Source organism: Myotis myotis, unplaced genomic scaffold (assembly GCF_014108235.1).
Source record: "Myotis myotis isolate mMyoMyo1 unplaced genomic scaffold, mMyoMyo1.p scaffold_m19_p_4, whole genome shotgun sequence".
NCBI lineage: Eukaryota > Metazoa > Chordata > Mammalia > Chiroptera > Vespertilionidae > Myotis > Myotis myotis.
This window is the reverse complement of record NW_023416346.1, coordinates 40,787,620-40,807,662: the sequence shown is the minus strand read 5'-3', so window position 1 is coordinate 40,807,662 and position 20,043 is coordinate 40,787,620. Positions and strand designations below refer to the sequence as shown.

The 20,043-nt window shown below is 36.8% G+C and overlaps 1 protein-coding gene across 6 annotated transcripts in view; it reads right to left on the bottom strand.

Moving 5' to 3' along the window:
* Nucleotides 1-20,043, bottom strand: part of CUL4B (cullin 4B) — a 53,982-nt gene that overhangs the window by 8,466 nt on the left and 25,473 nt on the right. For 4 of the 6 annotated variants that reach the window (XM_036304082.1, XM_036304086.1, XM_036304084.1 and 1 more), the window contains 16 exons: nt 18,398-18,501; nt 16,978-17,047; nt 15,681-15,754; nt 14,077-14,239; nt 13,839-13,928; nt 13,457-13,539; nt 11,996-12,063; nt 10,946-11,064; nt 9,670-9,862; nt 8,164-8,268; nt 6,798-6,908; nt 6,254-6,345; nt 4,835-4,942; nt 3,875-3,988; nt 3,081-3,186; nt 1,381-1,553 (listed from right to left, as the gene is read on the bottom strand). In XM_036304082.1, coding sequence (XP_036159975.1) covers nt 1,381-1,553; nt 3,081-3,186; nt 3,875-3,988; nt 4,835-4,942; nt 6,254-6,345; nt 6,798-6,908; nt 8,164-8,268; nt 9,670-9,862; nt 10,946-11,064; nt 11,996-12,063; nt 13,457-13,539; nt 13,839-13,928; nt 14,077-14,239; nt 15,681-15,754; nt 16,978-17,047; nt 18,398-18,501 — 1,773 coding nt within the window. Of the gene's footprint in view, nt 1-1,380; nt 1,554-3,080; nt 3,187-3,874; nt 3,989-4,834; nt 4,943-6,253; nt 6,346-6,797; nt 6,909-8,163; nt 8,269-9,669; nt 9,863-10,945; nt 11,065-11,995; nt 12,064-13,456; nt 13,540-13,838; nt 13,929-14,076; nt 14,240-15,680; nt 15,755-16,977; nt 17,048-18,397; nt 18,502-20,043 lie in introns of those variants that run through there. The other 2 variants (XM_036304083.1, XM_036304087.1) reach the window with 2 other exon arrangements.

The following is a 20,043-nucleotide window of genomic DNA, read 5'->3' as shown; positions in this document are numbered from 1 at the left end:
CCCTGTACCTATGAAGTAATGTCAATATTAGTTAATAAAAAATACAATCTTTGAGTTGTTTTCCTAGAAGTAGACACCAAATGATACTGAACTTGTCATTTTCTTTTATTCTGTCCTTGAAATCTCTAAATGTGTCACAAGGGGTTGTTGAGTAGATTTCTGCATGACATTAGCTTGACATTAGCTTCTCTGTAAAAATGATTGACTCTGACCTCTGACTCAAAGTATCATACTAACAAGCTAAACTAACAGAGTCAAACTATTTCTTAATAATTTTTGTACCCTGCTGGTGTAGCTCAGTGGTCGAGCGTCAACCTATGAACCAGGAGGTCATGGTTCGATTCCTGGTCATGGCACATGCCTGGGTTGCAGGCTAGGGAGTGCAGGGGGCAGCCAATCAATGACTCTCTCTCATCATTAATGTTTCTATATCTCTCCCTTTCCCTGCCTCTCTCTGAAAAATAAATTAAAAAAATTTTTTGAAAATAATTTTTTGGCACTTACATCAAAAGAATAATTTGGGCTTTTTGCCAGCAATTTCTTTCTGATACATCATAAATGTTTAAAAAGGACACAGTCATCTTCTAAGTGAATATCACACCTTTGATGTGAATGTGAACAAAACAGGAGCTTGCCTGAGATATTGACCTCTGTCCCACATTAAAACTTTTTCTGGTTTCAATTAATGCTATTGGTTCCTTAATAAAAGTCATACAAATTCAAAAGGCAAAAACCAACAAAATATTCACTGTTAATCACAGAAATACTAAATCATTCAGATTTTTCATTAAGCAAGTTGACAAAAATTTTAAAAAGAAAATACAATCTTTAGTGCGGTTGAGGGCACTGTTAAGTCAGGCAGTCATGCTGCCAGACAAGAGTGTAAATTGGTACAGCCTTTCAGAAACACAATATGACATAATGTATTAAGATTCTTCAAATGTTCATACTCGTCAACCCAAAAGATCTACTTCCATGAATTTATCATAAGAGGAGGCTCAGAGAGATTTTTAGGTGCAAAGAGGTTTCTTACAGTTTTATTTATAAATACTAATACTAAAAATTTCTTAGCCCTGTAAAAGAATATTGTATGGCCATCTGCTATTTTATAAAGATATTTATTTAATGGCATGGAAGAAATCTAAAGGTTTAATATTAACCAAAAAGCAGGATATAAAACTGTTAAATATCAAGTCTGTGTGCACCTCCCTTGCAAAAAAACCCCGCAAAATACTGAAATACATTGAGCTAAATAGAGATAGCCATAGAAAATATTAACACCAGTGGTAGTATTATAGCTATAAAATCTTTTTTATAAATTTTTATCATGAACACATATAATTCCAGTGCATTAGGATGAGGAGAATGTAAAAGAAATACCGTTTCTTTCATTTGGATTTGGTTGATCTTTATCCTGAAAAGTTTGTGTTTGAAATCATCATTACAAATGAACTTGTCACCATCTTCGATATCTTTGCCCTTCGGATTTTTTGCCAGAACTCTAGCTTTGCCACAGGCCAAAGACTGCAGTGTTCTCCTTAACTCACCATCCTCTGAAGAAGAAATAGTGGCTTAGTCATTTATAATAGCTCACCAACAAGAATAGCTACATTCAACCTCAATGTAGCTTCCACCCCATCCCTCTATTAATATTGTTTCCTTTTTATTCCATGGTCACCAATGACTCCCTCTGTATTTCATCTAATGACTTTTTTTCCTGGTCATCCTCTAAAGACTTCAATTACCATTCCATGTGAATTAACTACCAAACCTTCAGAAATTTTATCTCACTTCTCTCCAGTCCCTTATTTATTTATTTATTTATTTATTTGGTTTTTTACAGAAAGGAAGGGAGAGGGATAGAGAGTAAGAAACATCGATGAGAGAGAAACATCGATCAGCTGCCTCCTACACATTACTGCCTGCAACCAAGGTACATGCCCTTGACCGGAATCAAACCTGGGACCTTTCAGTCTGCAGGCTGATCCTCTATCCACTGAGCCAAACCAGTTCGGGCCAGTCCCACATTTAAAGGACACCTCCACCTGGCTGTTTTTACTATCATCTACTCCAGTATGTTCAAAATTTTATTCATCTTCCCCCCCATAAAACTGAGTCTTCTTTCCAACTGTTAGTCATGAATCTACCAACCTATTTGGGTGAGAAACCCTGCAATTATCTTTCTTCTCCTTCATCCTCCACTTATCTAGTAAGTTGTTGCTTCCTTAAAAATGCCTCCTCTCCATTCTCATTGGCCTCATTCTAGTCTAAGCCCCTATCATTTTATGACAGAATTACCCCACTAGTTACTGGACTGGAACCTCTTCATCTTTCAAGCTGCCCTACATAAGTCCCTTCCATTATGTCACACACTTGAGACCCTACAATATATTTCACTTGCTAGATTTGTAAGTCTCTACCCATCTTATCCTAACTTTTTATCTCCCTACTAGTAGCCCTGCGCACGAATCAGTGAGCCAGTAGCTCGCTGCTGCCCTCCTGTAGCTCTCCGCCAGCTGCCCCGCCCTCCTCCCCATAGCTTGCTGCCCTGCTCACTCCTGTAGCTCTCCACTGCCTGCTTGTATCTCACTGCCTCACCCTCCTGCTGATCTGTGATCCTGTCTTTATGCGGTCGGTCATTACATAACCATTTAGATATTACATCTTTATTATATAGGATTCTGTGCTGCAGTTAAACTCTTCATGACTCCTGCTCACACTGTGCTCGTTGCTACCTCCGAAAGTCTTTTCTCACAATTATTTCCACTTGCAGCATATGCTTTCTCCCTAACTAAAGCTTGAAGGTCCAACTCAAGTCCCACCCCTTTCATAAAGGCTTTCCCAAATGTACCAGTCCACAGTGATCTCTTGCTTTGCCAAATTCCTAATACACTGAGAGTCAGCACCACAGACTGGTACTTGAAATTATTTCAAGTGTCATTTCCCCCTTTCCCAGTGGTTACATTATGAGTGCCAAAGAGAGGGATTATTCCTTTATATCCCCCCAGAGCTCTTAGCCTAGCAGAGCGCACAGAGTGGACACTGAATAATGCTTGCTAATCAACTGATTCAACACAAACCTATTCCAGTAGCCTGCTTGATCTCTTCTAAACTGAACTCCTCTCCCTCATTAAACATCAGCAGCACCAGTGTTTGAAAAAGAGAGACTTGGAGTTCTTTTTTACCCTGTTAGAGAAACAGCAATGTTTAGCCATCATTTTTAAAATATATATATATATATATATATATATAAAGCATTAATAAAATAACTACTCTCTTACAGGGAAAGCATTTATTTTTCAATTATTGGACTTAGAAACATGGATTAACAGTGTCCAGAAAAGCCAGTATGTTCAGTATTGGGCTTAAGTGTGGTCTTACCTAAAACAGGAGAAAGTATTGGGTGACGTTTCTAAAGTCTTTTTTAAAGCCCCATAATTAAAACTAAACAACGAAGTAATGAAAACTAATAACTTAGCCTTCTTATTTGTCATTACAGATATTTATCATGAGTACCAAGAAATCACTATTTCAAATGCATTTTTGACTTTTTTGATTCAGGTAAGTCATGAAAAGCTGCAGGAACTCTATTCTCGAGCTCCCAGCAACAAGAAGTTTTCTGTCAAGAAGTGGCAGTGGATTCTATTAGTACATCCACGGGTGGGGAAAGAGTGGATGAAAGGGGTACTGTTCTTGGTTTTGCAGCAGGGTTAAATCAACTGTGGAAAAGACCAAATTCTTATAATATACAGAAAGCTGTGACAAGCTATCACTGTCATATAGACATCAAAGATACAGTTATAAACAAGTTAGGAGGGATGACCTCAATATGAAAGATGAACATGAAAATTAAGTTTGGGGAACATCCACTTACCTCTTTAAATTCTGCCTTTAACACACAGTGTCCTAGGGTTGACTGCCATTGAAGTTTCCTGCCACTATGTTTGCCTAGGTAAAATGTCTTGAAAATCTCCTGAAGTTTTACCATCTACAGTAAACAAAATAAAGCTTTATTTAAGCTGTTTCCAGTATCACACATTCACCACTCTTTATATTTACCTCATGTATACTAATTTCTGGATGTTTTTAAGACTATCCAATAGGTTCACTGATCACTGATATAAGGCAATGGTCCCCCAGCTACCAAATCTAATGGCATTTATCAGTCTTCACACTCTTGCTTTAATAATTCCCTCTTTGGAACATTTACCTCCAATGCCTTTTGTGCCTCTGCACCATGCTAGATCCTCTCTCTCACTATTGCTTCTTCATTGGTTTTCTTCACAGGTTCCTCTTCCAACCACCTTCCAAATGACAACCCTTTCCAAAGTTCTGCTTCAGCCATCTTCTTCCTGTTTCTACATTCTCCCTCCTAATGAGAGAGATCTACTCCCTGGGTGTCCATGATTATCTCCCTGGAGGATTTTCAGTTATCTATCTCTCTAGTCTTAACCCCTTTTCTAAGCTTCAATACTGAGGTTCAACATTTTCCCAAGGAGTTAGGATGGATTTACTCAAGCCCTCATCACTCAGCAATCCAATCTCCAGGTGACACATGAGCAAGACTTTTTGAGAGCTGAGCAGAGGTGAGTACAATCTTGGGAAATGAAAGAAGAGCCAGGGGAATCAGCCCTGAACCCAGAAACTTGGCATCTTTATGCTCTAATAATATTAATATAAATAGAAGAGTAAAATATTAAAACAGCTGATATTTGCATTGGTGTGCTTACTGACACAAACTCTTATTAAAAGTATCTATTTTTCAATGACAAACAAAATAGAAGTGTCATGTATTTCTATGCTTATAATTCAAGTCCTAAACAGCAATTCTTACCTCTGGTGGTAAATGGACTTCCATAGGCACATATGTTGGCCAATAACCCATTGTCAGGATATTCACAGTTAATTCAATATTCCCAGGTACATTCTGGTTCTGCATATACTACAATAAAATCAAACACACATACTGAGATTTTAAAACTGAAAATGCAAACATTTCATTTCACAATAATGACCCATTCAAGAAGTTCCCCATTATAAAATTACATGCAAATACTGACCATCACTAAAATAAAAGTCAACTATTAAAGGACTAAAAATGAAGCCTATATTAAATGCACTGCAAAAGTGCACTGGTTGCCCTAACCGGTTTGGCTTAGTGGATAGAGCGTCGGCCTGCGGACTGAAAGGTCCCAGGTTTGATTCCGGTCAAGGGCATGTACCTTGGTTGTAGGCACATCCCCAGTAGGGGGTGTACAGGAGGCAGCTGATTGATGTTTCTCTCTCATCGATGTTTCTAACTCTCTATCCCTCTCCCTTCCTCTCTGTAAAAAATCAGTAAAATATATATATATATATATATATATATATATTTTTTAAAGTGTACTGGTTAACATTTTGTTACAATGGCACAAGGCCACATGACCTCATTAGAAGCATTATCAACTTAAGTGGTCTCTCACAGATAGCTGGGCTGTTATAGGATCTCTTCATTGTTTTCCCCATACCACCTGCAGTCCCCACCTTTGGAGACCCCTATGTGGTTTGGAACACCTTGCAGCAACCCCCATTCCTCACCCCACCAGCCAGCCCAAGTCTCCGGTTTTTCACTTGCAAACAGGCGATGACCTGAAGTGGGGAAGGAAGAAAAAGGGGAAAGGGCAAAGCAGATAAACCCTATTCTGTAGCTACCACAGGACCCATGATCCTATTGATCTTGATCTTTCTCTTGAGTCTTCAATTCTTATTTCCCACTGTAGCAATATATCGATAAAAAAGTCATTATTAAAACCCTAAGAGAAGAAAATCTCATTTGCTATCACTATTCCTATGCCTTTAAATATTTGAAAACCACCTATCACAACACCTGCGAAACTGTGGATCTAGCTTCTCATTGCCAATGTCCCCAAAGGCCTTACACAACCACTCTGTCACGTCTCCTCCCTCTCCATTGCCAGCTTTCAACATGTGAATCATCAACAATGATTAGATGCTAGAGAAAGTCCTGTTCTCATTATCTAGCTATAGCTTTTCTTGTTCTAACTTCAGCTCAATACACTTTATTTCTATTTTTGTGTTATCTTTGGTATACATTGAGAATATTAAAATAGGTCAAATATACTTACATTTCACTTAAGTTGCTATGAAATATTTATAAAAACATGTTTCTATTTATCCTTTTCAATACAAACCACAGCAAGTAGATAATTAAATATATTTAAAGTTCAAGGAATGAAGTAAGAGTTTAACTCACTTTTACCTGTTTGAACTGAATCATGATGTCTTTAGAAAGTTCCATGTCTTTAAACATCCCTTCAAGTTTGCTGGTGAAAGCAGCTCCACATTCTATTTAAGATGTTTATACATTTATAATATTACAAAGTGGTTAAAAACAAGGAATTTAAAATTAAAAACATGATTGTAAAACAAAGTAATAGCATGAACTATGATCTGTAATTATTCATAAGAATAAAAAAATCCCTACCCCTAAAGTGTATGCCCCACTAATTGAGAATCAAACTCTAATCCTATAGTAGTAACCTTATCTCCTACTTAGAAATAAAATAAATGGGAAATTTTTTATACAAATAATAAAAACAAGAACAATCTTTTATTTTTTAAAATCACAACAGCTCTGGACATGTTTGCAAAAATAGACTGGAAACCTCAAGAGCTTATTCAATTTACATTTTCATCATATGAACATAGAATAATTGACAAAATAGTAAAAATTAAGCTAACAACCCCCCCCCCCAGAAGTCAAAGAAGAAAATGAACAGAAAGAATGACAAACATACCATGTTTAAGTTTGGAGAGCATTGACTTTTCAGCATCTACAGATGCACTCTTCCCAACTAGCAGGCGTTTGGCTAAATCTTTCTTATAGAAGGCCTCAAAAACATCCTTGCCTATTTTAAATAATAAAACACTCCAATTAAAAGTTCTGATAAAATTGCTTTGAAGTATTTAATAAATCACACTATTACTCCAAGTTATTTAAATTTATACATTTTATCCAAGTTCACTAAATGCAAGAAATATTAGAGGCAGACATTTGTATCATATGTTTCAAAAGTTCCTTGTGCCCTGGCCAGTATTTCTCAGTGGTTAGAGCACTGGCCCACGCACTGAAGGGTCGCAGGTTCAATTCTTAGTCAGGGGCTCAGGCTCCTATCTGGATTGCAGGTTTAATCCCCAGCTTTGGTAGGCATGTGCTGGAGGCAACCAATCGAAGTCTGTCTGTCTGTCTCTTCCTCCCTCCATCCCTTCCTTCTACTCTCTCTATATCTATGGAAAAAACACCATAGGATGAGGATTAACAAAAATAAAGTTCCTTGCTACAAAGAATTAAGACTGCATTAACTTTTCTTTAGAAAAGTTTTAGTCACCCTAGCCGGTTTGGCTCAGTGGATAGAGTGCAAGCCTGCAGACTAAAGGGTCCCGGGTTCAATTCTGATCAAGGGCAGGTACCTAGGCTGCAGGCTTGATCCCTTGGCCCTGGTCAGTGTGCGTGTGAGAGGCAAACCAATTGATGTGTCCCTCTCACACTGATGTTTTCCTCTGTCTCTCCCTGTCCCTTCCACTCTCTCTAAAAATCAATGGAAAACTATCCTTGGGTGAGGATTAAGAAAAAAAAATTAAAAATAAATTAAAAAAAAGAAAAGCTTTAGTCAACTAGTAGCTCTAGCATCAATACTCTAGAGCAGTGGTTCTCAACCTTCTGGCCCTTTAAATACAGTTCCTCATGTTGTGACCCAACCATAAAATTATTTTCGTTGCTACTTCATAACTGTAATGTTGCTACTGTTATGAATTGTAATGTAAATATCTGATATGCAGGATGGTCTTAGGCGACCCCTCTGAAAGGGTTGTTCCACCGCCAAAGGGGTCGTGACCCACAGGTTGAGAACCGCTGCTCTAGAGATTACAACAAGTAACAAAAATCAAGGCTACTAATAATGGAAAAGTCAAAACACAGGGCAATTAAATAATATTCCTCAAGCATCCCAATGAATTAAATGCAAGGAATGCAATCGAATTTTAAATATCCCAAATACAATTTTACATTAACTCCCAAATAATATTCCTTGCAGGTTGACTTTACTTGCTAATTTCTCTGTTGAGTGTTTTAAAAGAAAAATATTAAAATAAAAATAAACTTACCATAGATGAATCTAAATATGATCATAATTTTATCCAACATTTTTTCAAGTTCCTCATCTGTAGCTTCTTTGTTGCCAGCACGAAGTTTTGAATCTACATACTTAGCTAAAATGGGGGGAAAGTTTGTTGTTTAGTGATCATAGATATCCTTATCGTACTGGGCATTACATATACCCAAACAGAAGTATGATATACTGAGTTTTTCCGTGCTTCAGAGGTATACATGCATTTCTTTAAACAATGTCACAGAGTTAGCAAATATTTCAGTCTTAACTCAAATCCAAGTCTTCTGACTCTAGAGCAGTGGTTCCCAAACTTATTTGGCCTACCGCCCCCTTTCCAGAAAAAATATTACTCAGCGCCCCCTGGAAATTAATTTTTTTTAATTTTAATAGCAATTAAACAGAAAGATATATGTATTAATGTTTCTACCTTTTTCGTAAAATATAGTAAAGAGAGGTGTAAATTAGAAACACTGAAGTTTGAAATTATGAAACTTTATTGAACTCAGAATAGAAAGGTAATACAAAAAAAGTTAAAACAAATGCACCTGTGGCCATCACCGCCCCCCTGGATCGCTGCAGCGCCCACCAGGGGGCGGTAGCGCCTACTTTGGGAATCACTGCTCTAGAGTGTCCATTTTACAATGACGGTAAGCAACCTTAAACACTACTTTTCTATTAAAACAAACCATATGAATTACAGAGTTGAAGGCAAAAAAATTAAGTAAAAGTAGAACACCAATGAAATTTTATCTTTTTCACAGAAGACCCTAGACCAGCCGTGGGCAAACTACGGCCCGCGGACCGAATCTGGCCCGTTTGAAATGAATAAAACTAAAAAAAAAAAAGACCGTACCCTTTTATGTAATGATGTTTACTTTGAATTTATATTAGTTCACACAAACACTCCATCCATGCTTTTGTTCCGGCCCTCCGGTCCAGTTTAAGAACCCATTGTGGCCCTCGAGTCAAAAAGTTTGCCCACCCCTGGGTTAGACCTTCTCAGAGTACATCCTCTTCTGACATTAAGGGGTACTTAGGTGGGAAAACCTAAGAAACACTACAGTAAATCACACCCTTACACTAAGTGGGTCCAGATTATTTGGTTTGTTTTTGCCCTGGACATTTTCCTTTTCTCACTGGCAATTTTAATTTCTGCTATACTTTCTTGTAACCCTGTGAGCCTCTAAAAATAGCACCCTGGCCCTCTAAACTGCTGTGGGCTTATAAAACAGATCTCAAGCTTATTATAAACAAAAATAAATAGGGTCCAATGTACTGTCTTACAATGAAAGAACATTATGTTTGACAGGTTGACTTTGAATCTTTCTTTAGTTTCAAGAATTAATATTCCTTACATTCAGATTCTTAGAAACTACCAGCTAAGCAACATCAAATAAACGGTGTTGTTATATTGCCATCCTGTCAAAATTTCAGATTAACTGAAATTTTGTGAATAAAAGAAAAACATTTAATAGCTGGAAAAAAAAGACTAGAAAAGTACCTATTAGTTCAGCAGGTTTGTTCGGTCTCTTGTTAATGAATGTTTCAAATGCTTCTTTCATGGCGTTGATAAATTTTTCGTTCTTCAGAAAACAGACATCAATAATATGGTCAACCTTATCTTTAAAATCCAGCAATTCTTGAACCATGGTTTTATCTTTTTCAGGATTAATTACAATTGTGCTGCCAAATGCCTAAACAACAAAAATTACCACTTTTTACTAAAACTGAATTATCCACAATGAAAACAATCCCCAAATCATATTTTAAGTACGTATACATATTTTTAAATCTCAACAAGTAAAATAAAGCTGTTTTTGAAGTCAGGAAAAAATAAAGTGATAAAACATCTACACTGATACCATTCCTCTGTACCACAAAATAACAAATGAGCACTGGGTATATAATATCATAATGGGACATGATTTTAAGTCTCTAGGCTCTTTTTCATACTTTTAAAGAAGCCAACTTTAAGTTTTATAAAAATGGCAATCTGCCTTCAGTGTAAAGATTTAAGAAAGGGAAGGAAATTTTGGATCCAATAAAAGTCCTCTTTCCATATTCACTGCTATAAGCATTGTAGCTAGAAATTATAGCCAATATCAAGAAGGTAAATGTTTAATTGCTGATTTACCACACAGCTATCATTCTCAGGTTGACTGCTCTCAGAACACCCATTACTTAAAAAATATTGGGCCCAACCAGAGTGGCTCAGTTGGTTTAGTGTTGTCCTGTGCACTGAAAGGTTGCCAGTTTGATTCCCAGTAAGGGCACATACTGGGTCTGATCCCCAGTCAGGGCAACCAATCGATGTTTCTTTCTCACATCAGTGTTTCTCTCTTTTGCTCCCTTCCTCTGAGTATGTCCTCTAAGGATTAAAATTTTATTTTATTATTTATTTATTTATTTAAATTCTCACCCAAGGATATTTTTCCATTGATTTTTAGAGAGAGTGGAAGGAAGAGGGAAAGACAGAGAGAAATATTGATGTGAGAGAAACACATTGATTGGTTGCCTCCTGCACGCACCCCAACCAGGGCCCAGGCTGGGGAGGAGCCTGCAACAAAGGTATGTATGTGCCCTTGACCGAAATCGAACCCGGGACCTTTTGGTCCACAGACCGGTGCTCTATCCCACTGAGCTGAACTGGCTAGGGCTAACATTTTTTTAAAAATACTGGATCTAACAAGTACTAGTAAGAAATACTTGCTGATCTGCACTCTAGGTGTACAGATTATAAACCGTGATGGAGAAAAAATAATCACAATTGTTGGTACCTTAATGTATTCAATCCACTGCTGCAAGAGAACCTGAACTCCCCCTCGAACTCTACTAAAGAGCTGATATAGAAGAGATAAATCTTGAATTCGGTTTTCATCAAGAAGGTTATTTAAACCTGAAATTTGAAACATTTTGGTATTTAAAAAGTAAACAAAAATGACAGATATTTTAATGAAAATTCAGTTAAATTATTATTGCAATACTGGCCTGAACTATGACTAGTCTGTGAATTTTATATAGAGATTGCTTTAAATTAAACCCAAATAGACAATCACCTTTCCAAGTGAAAACTAAATATAGGAAACTTCAGCCTATATAAAAATAATTGTGTAACTGTTTGTACCATTTAGCATGGTAGATCAGATGTTTAAACCAATTTATAAAAACAAATTTGTATAAATGCACATTATAAAAATCTCATATCTTTAGTAGCCATACTATATCTGGCATTAGTGTACATAGCTATATATCAGAGTATTAGATATTGCCTCTAGTATATCAAGAACCACACATTAATAGTCCAAGTTTAAATGAGGTTCTAATGTATTTGATTTTCAGAATGAAGTAACAGTATATTCAAGTTCTAAAATATATCCATTTTATACAAAAGAAAAGATGGTTGAAAAGTCAGACGTTTTACCTATCACTGGCATTATCAAAGTAAATGCAGGGTATACTCTAAGATCACTTTGTAATGCTTGGTAGAAGTGCTTAGTTTTATATGCTACGAACAAAAACACTTTAATGCAAAACGGAATGCCTTTCCCTTACTGTAGTGTTACAAATTAAATCAAGAATTCCCAAATTCCAACTGTTTCTTCACCAGTGTTGGTGGACCTCTCTCATCTTAGCTCCTGTATCTTAAGTTAAGGAAAGGAGCACCTCTTGAAACTTCACTGTGAATAGGAAAAAAGGGTTGTATCCATCCTTAGAAGTGCAGCCACCACAGCTATCAAGCTTTTAAAAGTGCAATCTTTAAATTTGTTTCAATTGTTTGCTGCTATCTGATTTATAAATTGTAATCTGATTTATAAATTACCAATTACCTTTCTGAAGAATTGCTGTCAAGTGTTCACCTAGAAGTTGTTTTTCTACAGTAGCGATTAATGACTTCCTACAAAGAAAAAAAAGAGTTTAGAATTACTGAGATTTGACTTTTCTGAAATTTTCAAACCTCTTCTGGGTGAGAAAAATCAAATAGCTTATTTTATGTTCATTTTAATATTCCTGTCTTATGTATAAATTTATTGATGATCAGCATTACTCTATGCCTAAAAGAAGGAAAAGACTGCATATTTCAAAACTTGATTTACATTATGAAATAAGCTAGAGGCCCGGTGCACAGATTCATGCACATTGAAAGGAAATTAATTAGAAGGTGGCTGGTGGGGTGGGACTGGGCGAGACAGGCTGGACATGCCCTGGAGCCAACCTCCTGCGGTCCCTCCCTGGCCACCGCACCTGAGGCGGCAATGGGGATGGAAGGGCATCTGCAGAGTGAGCAGGGTCCCTCTGGCAGGTGGGGTCCCTCGACTTGGCCTGCAGGGATCAGGCCAAAACCGGCAGTCCGACATCCCCTGAGGGGTCCCAGAATGCGAAAGGGCACTCTGCAGTTGCTGTTGCTTGGCAGCTCCTGCGTTGAGTGTTTGCCTCCTAGTAGTCAGTGCGCATCATACCTACCAGCCAGTCAGCTGGTCACTTAGCTTTTTACATATATACTAGAAGCCCATTGCACAAAGATTCATGCAATAGGCCTTCCTTCCCCTGGCTGCCGGCACCGGTTTTCCTCAGGCACCCGGGACCCAGGCCTTTGGTCCGGCCACAGCGGAGAAGCCAAGCCTAGAGGCTAGGCTTTTCCCCTCTGGCCGCAGCGAGGCTTGGCTTCTCCGCTGTGGCCACAGCGGAGAAGCCAAGCCTCTTCAGTCTTCAGTCTTCACTCCGGCCGGAGCCCTCAGTCTTCGCTCCGTGCCTGCGTATCCAAATTAACCGCCATCTTTGTTGGGTTAATTTGTATAGTCACTCTGATTGGCTGGTGGGCATAGCGGAGTGACACTAATTTGCATGTTTCTCTTTTATTAGTGTAGATATATATAGATATATCCAAGGTCTTGCTGTGGCTGCCTTTTTTAAGTTTCTCTGCTTTTATTAGGAAGGTAAATAAATTATCTATGCTGCTTACAGGAACTCCTTATTTTGGTAATATATAGGGGAGCATAGAAACAGTTTCTACTATGCACACCCACTGAATTTTAATCGGCCCAAAGATTTCAAAGATAACCAGCTTCTAACATTATTTTTAAATTACATCCTAAACACATACACACAACCAATAATCATATCCTTAACCTTAATCAAATAACAGCTTGAAGCTTGTATTATAAAAACAATTGTTAAGCAATCTCAATTCACACCTGAAAATAGTTACTAACATGGTTGGGATGCCTAAAGTGCCTTAAGCAATTCGACAACACAGGTTAAGGCTATTAGGCAGAGCTTGTCATACTTACTGGGTGGTCTGATCTAAGTAAGTAATAAGTCTGTCTGCTTCTTCTTCTAGACGTTTGTTAACATGATGAAGATATTCAGGAACCTACAAAGATAGTTTTTTATATTATTGTTTTCCTCCCCATAAATCATTCAGAAAATGTCAAGTCCAAAAGATCCTGGAAGCAGCCCTGCCAAATGTGGCAGGGTTGAATCATATGTAAAATTATAGGTAGAGTTTATGATCCAGAATTCTGGCCTTTAAGAAGAGAGAAAAGAAAGGAGCACCTAAGTGAGAGAAAAGCATCACAATGTTGGGAAGATAAATGCAAAGGGCAGCATATGTTCTATAAGTAAGGTCTATTGTGAGATACAGTGGATTTATTAATCATGATTTTTAAATACCTCTCTTTCCTGCATTAATTTTTGGCCTTCAGCTGCGTAAAGCCGGTTAGTTTCTTCCAAAAATCGTTGTTCAAAAGAATCCTGATAAATCTGGGAGGGAGAAACAAAATAATGGAGTTTATTTATTCATTAGCTACTTATTGAATGTTCTTTATGTAAACAGCACTATTAATTTGGTTTTTACACATCAAACTAGGGATAAACATCAGCTCTGTAGTAAGTGAAGTAGTTAACTTACTTGCAAGTCAGAGAGCATGCTTAAAAGGCTTCGGAGTAAACTTCTATCAATTGCTTCACCATTCCTCTCTCTCTCAATCAACAGAAGAATGCCATCAATTGTCTTAGTCTGGACTTTTTGATCACTTATAATATGAGCCCTAAATAACTCCAATCCCATGTCCCTAAAATAAAAATATAATCTAAATTAATTGACGGCAATACCACTTCTGGAGAGACATACATATTAATTAGGGCTCCAGGCTTTGAAACAGCCATTGTAAAATTACATGATAAAATCCACACATTGAATCTATATATATAAAAGCCTAATATGCAAAGTGTCCCATTGGAAGTTCAACCGACCAGGAGTTTGATCGCTCGCTATGACGTGCGCTGACTACCAGGGGGTGGCGTGGAATGAAAGAAGGCCCTAGCTGGCAGCCAGGGAAGGAAAGCCCAAGCTGGCAGCTGGCAGCTGCTAGGGACCCTACCCATGCATGAATTTCGTGCACTGGGCCTCTAGTTTTAAATAACATTATTAAATTAAAGTATACAGGAAACTCATCTTGTCTCTAATGAGAACTAAGGCTAAACTCCTATCTTCCTCCATAACTAAGTTTTGTTATATTATCTCCTTTGGTGGGTTTTATTCCTTGACCAAATTAAGAGATAAAATTAGTTCAAAGTTATAAAATGGTCTTCACTGTACTGTTAATGAAGGCTTAATTGGTCATTTGTCATCTGGCTTTAGTACTCAAAAATCAGCAACTCTGATAATTGCTATAGGTAGATGCTAGGTACACATGGTGGGGGAAGAGCTCATTACACTATTCTATTTTCCTGTATAGCTGGAATTTTCCATAAAATTGTTAAAAGATAATGAGCATCCCTGGCTGGTTTGACTCAGTGGATGGAGAAGTCAGCCCTCAGACTGAAGGGTCATGGGTTCGATTCTGGTCAAGGGCATGTATTCAGTTGCAGGCCCCAAGCAACGAATCAATGTGTCTCTCTCACATCCATGTTTCTCTGTTTCCCCCCCTTCCTTCCACCTTCTCTAAAAATCAATGGAAAAATATCCTTGGGTAAGGATTAACAACAACAAAAGGATAATAAGCACATTTTTGATCAGCAACAAAATAATATACACTCATATTAATTCTTTAATATATACACATAGAGATATATATATCTCTATCTACCTATCTATCTCTATATCTCCAAAGTCTTGCCGTGGCTGCCTTTTTCAAGTTTCTCTGCTTTTATTAGGAAGGTAAAGAAATTATCTGTGCTGCGAAGTCCTTATTTTGGTAATATATAGGGGAGCATAGAAACAGTTTCTACTATGCACACCCACTAATTTTAATCGGCCCAAAGATTTCAAAGATAAACTTTAATTCCCATAGAAAAACTTTATAAATTATTATAGGCTCAGTGAATGTTAGCTATCTCTAATATTAGCATAAAACATAAGAAGGTAAAACTGCTGTAAATATGTTTTAAGAAGCCAAATGTGAGGTTTTAGGAGAATATTCACAGTATCACTTAATCTCTTCAATTAGTGTAATTAAGATTTGACAATGGTTTGTAACAAATCTTTTCAAAATATTTTTCTAGCATCCTTACCAAATGGAGGGTAGCATTGAATTCTGAAGAACGTAAGTTCTATCCAGAAACAAAAAAATGCTCCTGATCATGATCTGTCAATAAAAAAAAGAAATCAAGCAATTTTTATATTTTGTGAGGCTGAAATACTTGCAACTCAATAAAATAAGAATAAAATTGCAGGATTCGCTTTAATATATACTAGACGACTAGGATCAAACATACAGATGAAGAGATATACCATAGAATATGCCCATACCATTTTTATTAAACTACTCTATTATCTTAATCCTTCTGTAGTTTCCAGAAAAGGGGCACTTAAAATGATCCTATGACTTCTTTGTAACTTGAGAAGTAACAGAGGTCCTGGTGGGGTAGCTCAGTTAGTTAGAGCATCATCCCAATATACTAAAGCTGCAGGTTTGATCCCTGTCCCGGACACATACAAGAATCAACCAATGAATGCATAAATAAGGAGAACACATATATATGTATTTGTGTGTGTGTGTGCATACGCACACACACACAGACAGTCCTTGGGTTAGGTCGGACTCAACGTACGTCATTTCGTGGCTACGTCGCCATCTCCCATTTATTTATAAAAAAAAAAGTTCAGTCATTTCAACATATGTACATATGTGCTTTATGTTTTTTTTATTATTTATTTTCCACAAGTAAAGATCAGGAATCGTTATCTTTCTTTTACATTTTTTTACTGTTTCACTTCATTACTGCTGTGTATCTGCTCCATGTGGGTTCCGACTTAATGGCGAAAATCGGTTACACTGTGCCATAGGAACAGATCTCCGATGTAACCCGAGAACCTACTGTATGTATATATGTGTGTATGTGTGTGTGTGTGTATATATATCTCGTTCTAAAATCAATAAATTTTAAAAAAGAGAACTGAAAATAGAAAACAGGGAATCAAGCCCTGGGCGGTGTAGTTCAATGGTTAGAGTATTGGCCTGGGCACCAAAGAGTTTCAGGTTCAATTCCTGGTCAGGGCACATACCTAGGTTTTGGGTTTGATCCCCGGTCGAGGCATGTATGGGAGGCAATCAATCAATGTTTCTCACATCAATGTCTCTCTCTCTCTCTCTCAAATCAATGAACATTAAAAAAATTAAATGCTTGCTTAGTTATAACTTGCATTTTCAAAACAGAAAACAAAGCCAAAATTAGTTTCCAATTCAGAAGAACAGATACTGAGGCAGGCCCCTACTTCATAGCTTTTAAAACTAACATTCCCGTATTTAAAGAAATTTATTTTTTAACTACAATATTTAGCTGAAATGTAATACTTTTTACAGCTTACCATTTGTCTACAGTGGTTCTGCCAGCATCTATCAATTTTCTTTAGAAAAAGAACACTATCCAATGAATCCGTGAGATGTACGTCAAGGACATTTTAAAGTGCTTAGTACAAGTGGCATGTGCAAAGTAAGAGCACATTTGTCTTAAATTTGGAATACCTTACATACTAACGAAACTAAATAGTACTTAATTATAGAAAAAAATGCTATTTCTTGAACTGTAAAAATATTGTATCTCACTAAAAATACCTAAAAAACAAGTCTTGTCCTAGCTGGTTTGGCACAGTGGATAGAGTGTCAGCCTATGGACTGAAGGGTCCCGGGTTCAATTCCAGTCAAGGGCACATGCCCGGGTTGCGGGCTTGATCCCCAGTAGGGGGCGTGCAGGAAGCAACTGATCTATGATTCTATTATTGATGTTTCTCTCTCCCTCTCCCTTCTTCTCTGAAATAAATTAAAATATATTTTTAAAAAAACAAATCTTAAACATAATTGAGCATTGTGTTTTCAGTTTGTAATTTCCTTAAATTATCGTTCCTCAAATGGAAATTTGTTAGGGCTAGGAAAGGGTAAAAATGCAAGAACATTTTATTTACATTAATACCACATATTAGACTTAGATCCTAATTAAAGCTAAAAAAATTTTCTCTAGAAGCAAAATAAAATTAAATCTACAAAACACAGCTACAGTGGAACCTCAGTTTTCCAACTTACTTCATTCCAGAAGGCTGTTCAAGAAGCAATTTGTTCATAAATTGATTCATTTTTTTCCATTAGAAATCATGTAAATTGAATTAATCCGTTCCAGACCCCAAATGATTCTCTTTTAACCTTTCTTATATACAGTACATGTCTAATGTATTGTTTAAAAATCTATAAATCAACACTTCTTTTCTTAAATTTATCAAATCAGCCCCTACAACCCTTAAAGGAATCACTTTCAGCTCTTGTTCTATAGGTGTCTTTCAGGTCAACATGCAGCATCTTTGCTTTTTCACATTATCACTGTCTGAAATGCTGTCACGGGCTAACTGCTTTTCGTTTATCCAAATCAACAACGGTTTTTCTACCTCTCCAATTGCTCATGATCATTGTTTCTTTCACACCCTAAGCAACATTTAGCATTCTCAATGGCCTCTTTATGTTTTAAAATTGTACTAATTGTGGAATTTCACCAGCAACAAAAGCATTCTCTCCTTTGTACAAGCATGAAAGGGTTGTCAGGTCAAAAACCAAGGAAGTTGATTCAACAACCAAGATACTATTTTTGTAAACAACTTGGTTGAGAACTGAATTATTCAAGATGGGAGACATTGGAGAAATGAGGTTTGACTGTATTCCATTTCAAGCTGGATTAAATAGTGAAGGATAGGAAGAGAATAAATGATAAAAATACAAGATGTTTTGTTTTTAAAAGGATATTCTCTGAACTGATGAATCTGTGCTTTGATGTGATCTTCACAAATCTGTCTCAGCTGTTTGTACAAGTTTGCAGAAATCTTGTAAGAACAGAGATTTTCTACAGCCTGTAAGATTAAACACACACATGCTTAAGGGAAGAACACATATAAATTTTTATTATTTTGGTATTTCTACCATGTAAGCTTATTAAAAAGGGTTGAACGTCCATTTAAAACACAAAGTAAAACAACAATATATTAACAATGTGGTGGTGAACTTTTTCAATAACCAATGTACTATAATTTATTGATTATGGCTGTAAAGGTCTTAAGGATGGGGGGAATCAAGCCAAGCCCCGCCCCCCGTGAAGACATTCAATATATAACAACTGCTACATATAAATGCTGTCTTGTTCTTTAAAATGTCCATTGTTTTCATAAGCATAAGTCCATTTTGAGCCTAAAAAATAATTTCACCAATTTTTCATCGGAAAGGTTGGGCCGTCTGACCACCACTGAATAAAATTTAATACTTTGGTTCTCCTGAACAAAACAATGCAGAAATTACTTCTAGCAGTATTATAAGTATGATGTAATTAACCACTAAGAATTTTTCTCCAACATTTCAGTTTTAAAATATTTAAATATAGGTTTCAAAATCTGAACTGAATAAACATTAATTATAAAAGAAATGACTGTATTTTTACTTCATTCTAATAGTTGAATTGGTCTTCTTTTATACTCAGCTCCTAAAAGGACAAACTTCAGATTTCAATGAGTTTCTTATTATGTATATCAAAAGACTTTCAAATTTAAAACAACAGCCTGGGTAAAACTCTTTTGATGAGCTCCGATATAATCTATAATTCCAACTAGTTATGACTTAAGTATAACATCAGGATTCCTGTCTTACCACAACAGAAAGCAAAAATTCATTAAAATTGACTCTAAAGGAGCATCTAAGTTCTGTTGGTTGGAGTGGGATTTTATAAATATGTAGTCATATTGCCAGTATGCAGGTCCAATAAATGAATTAGCAAATGAAAAGAAAGCTTAAAGGAAACCACTATACCATTGGAGGAAAGGAGTCACAACTTATAGGAAACAGCAGTCCAATTAGATCCAGCAGCTAAGGAAGAATAAGGTGGCCATTTTCCATGGGGCCTTGGGTTAGGCCACAAATGTCTAAAAGGTGTCTTTATATTTATTTATGTGCCTTTCTGTTCATATTGGTCCTCTATGGACTCCCCCCCCCTTCCTCCTTTAAGATTCTTCTCATTGTATCAAGGTGATCCTTTTGTGACTCATTTTCTCAGCATTTCTCATTTTCCTCTTAGATTCTGTCCTCCTGCTTCATCTTGTCCACATTTCTCACCCACTTCCAGTACTTCTCCAAGTCCTATTCCTCCATTCCCTCTGCTGTATTCCTCCTCCTCCCACATAGTAGTCCTCAACACATCTATTTATCTTCTCACACAAGATACCATATTCTCTCACTACTCAACTAGGTCCTACTTCTTCCAATAAAGCTTTCCTTAATTGACTCAGCAACTAGTAACTCACCTGGCATACCACATTGACATCACTGAGTCAGTACCACATGTATTCATGTGTATATCCTGTCCCCCAAATCTCCTTGATGACAGAAAGAGACCATGTGCTCAAGTC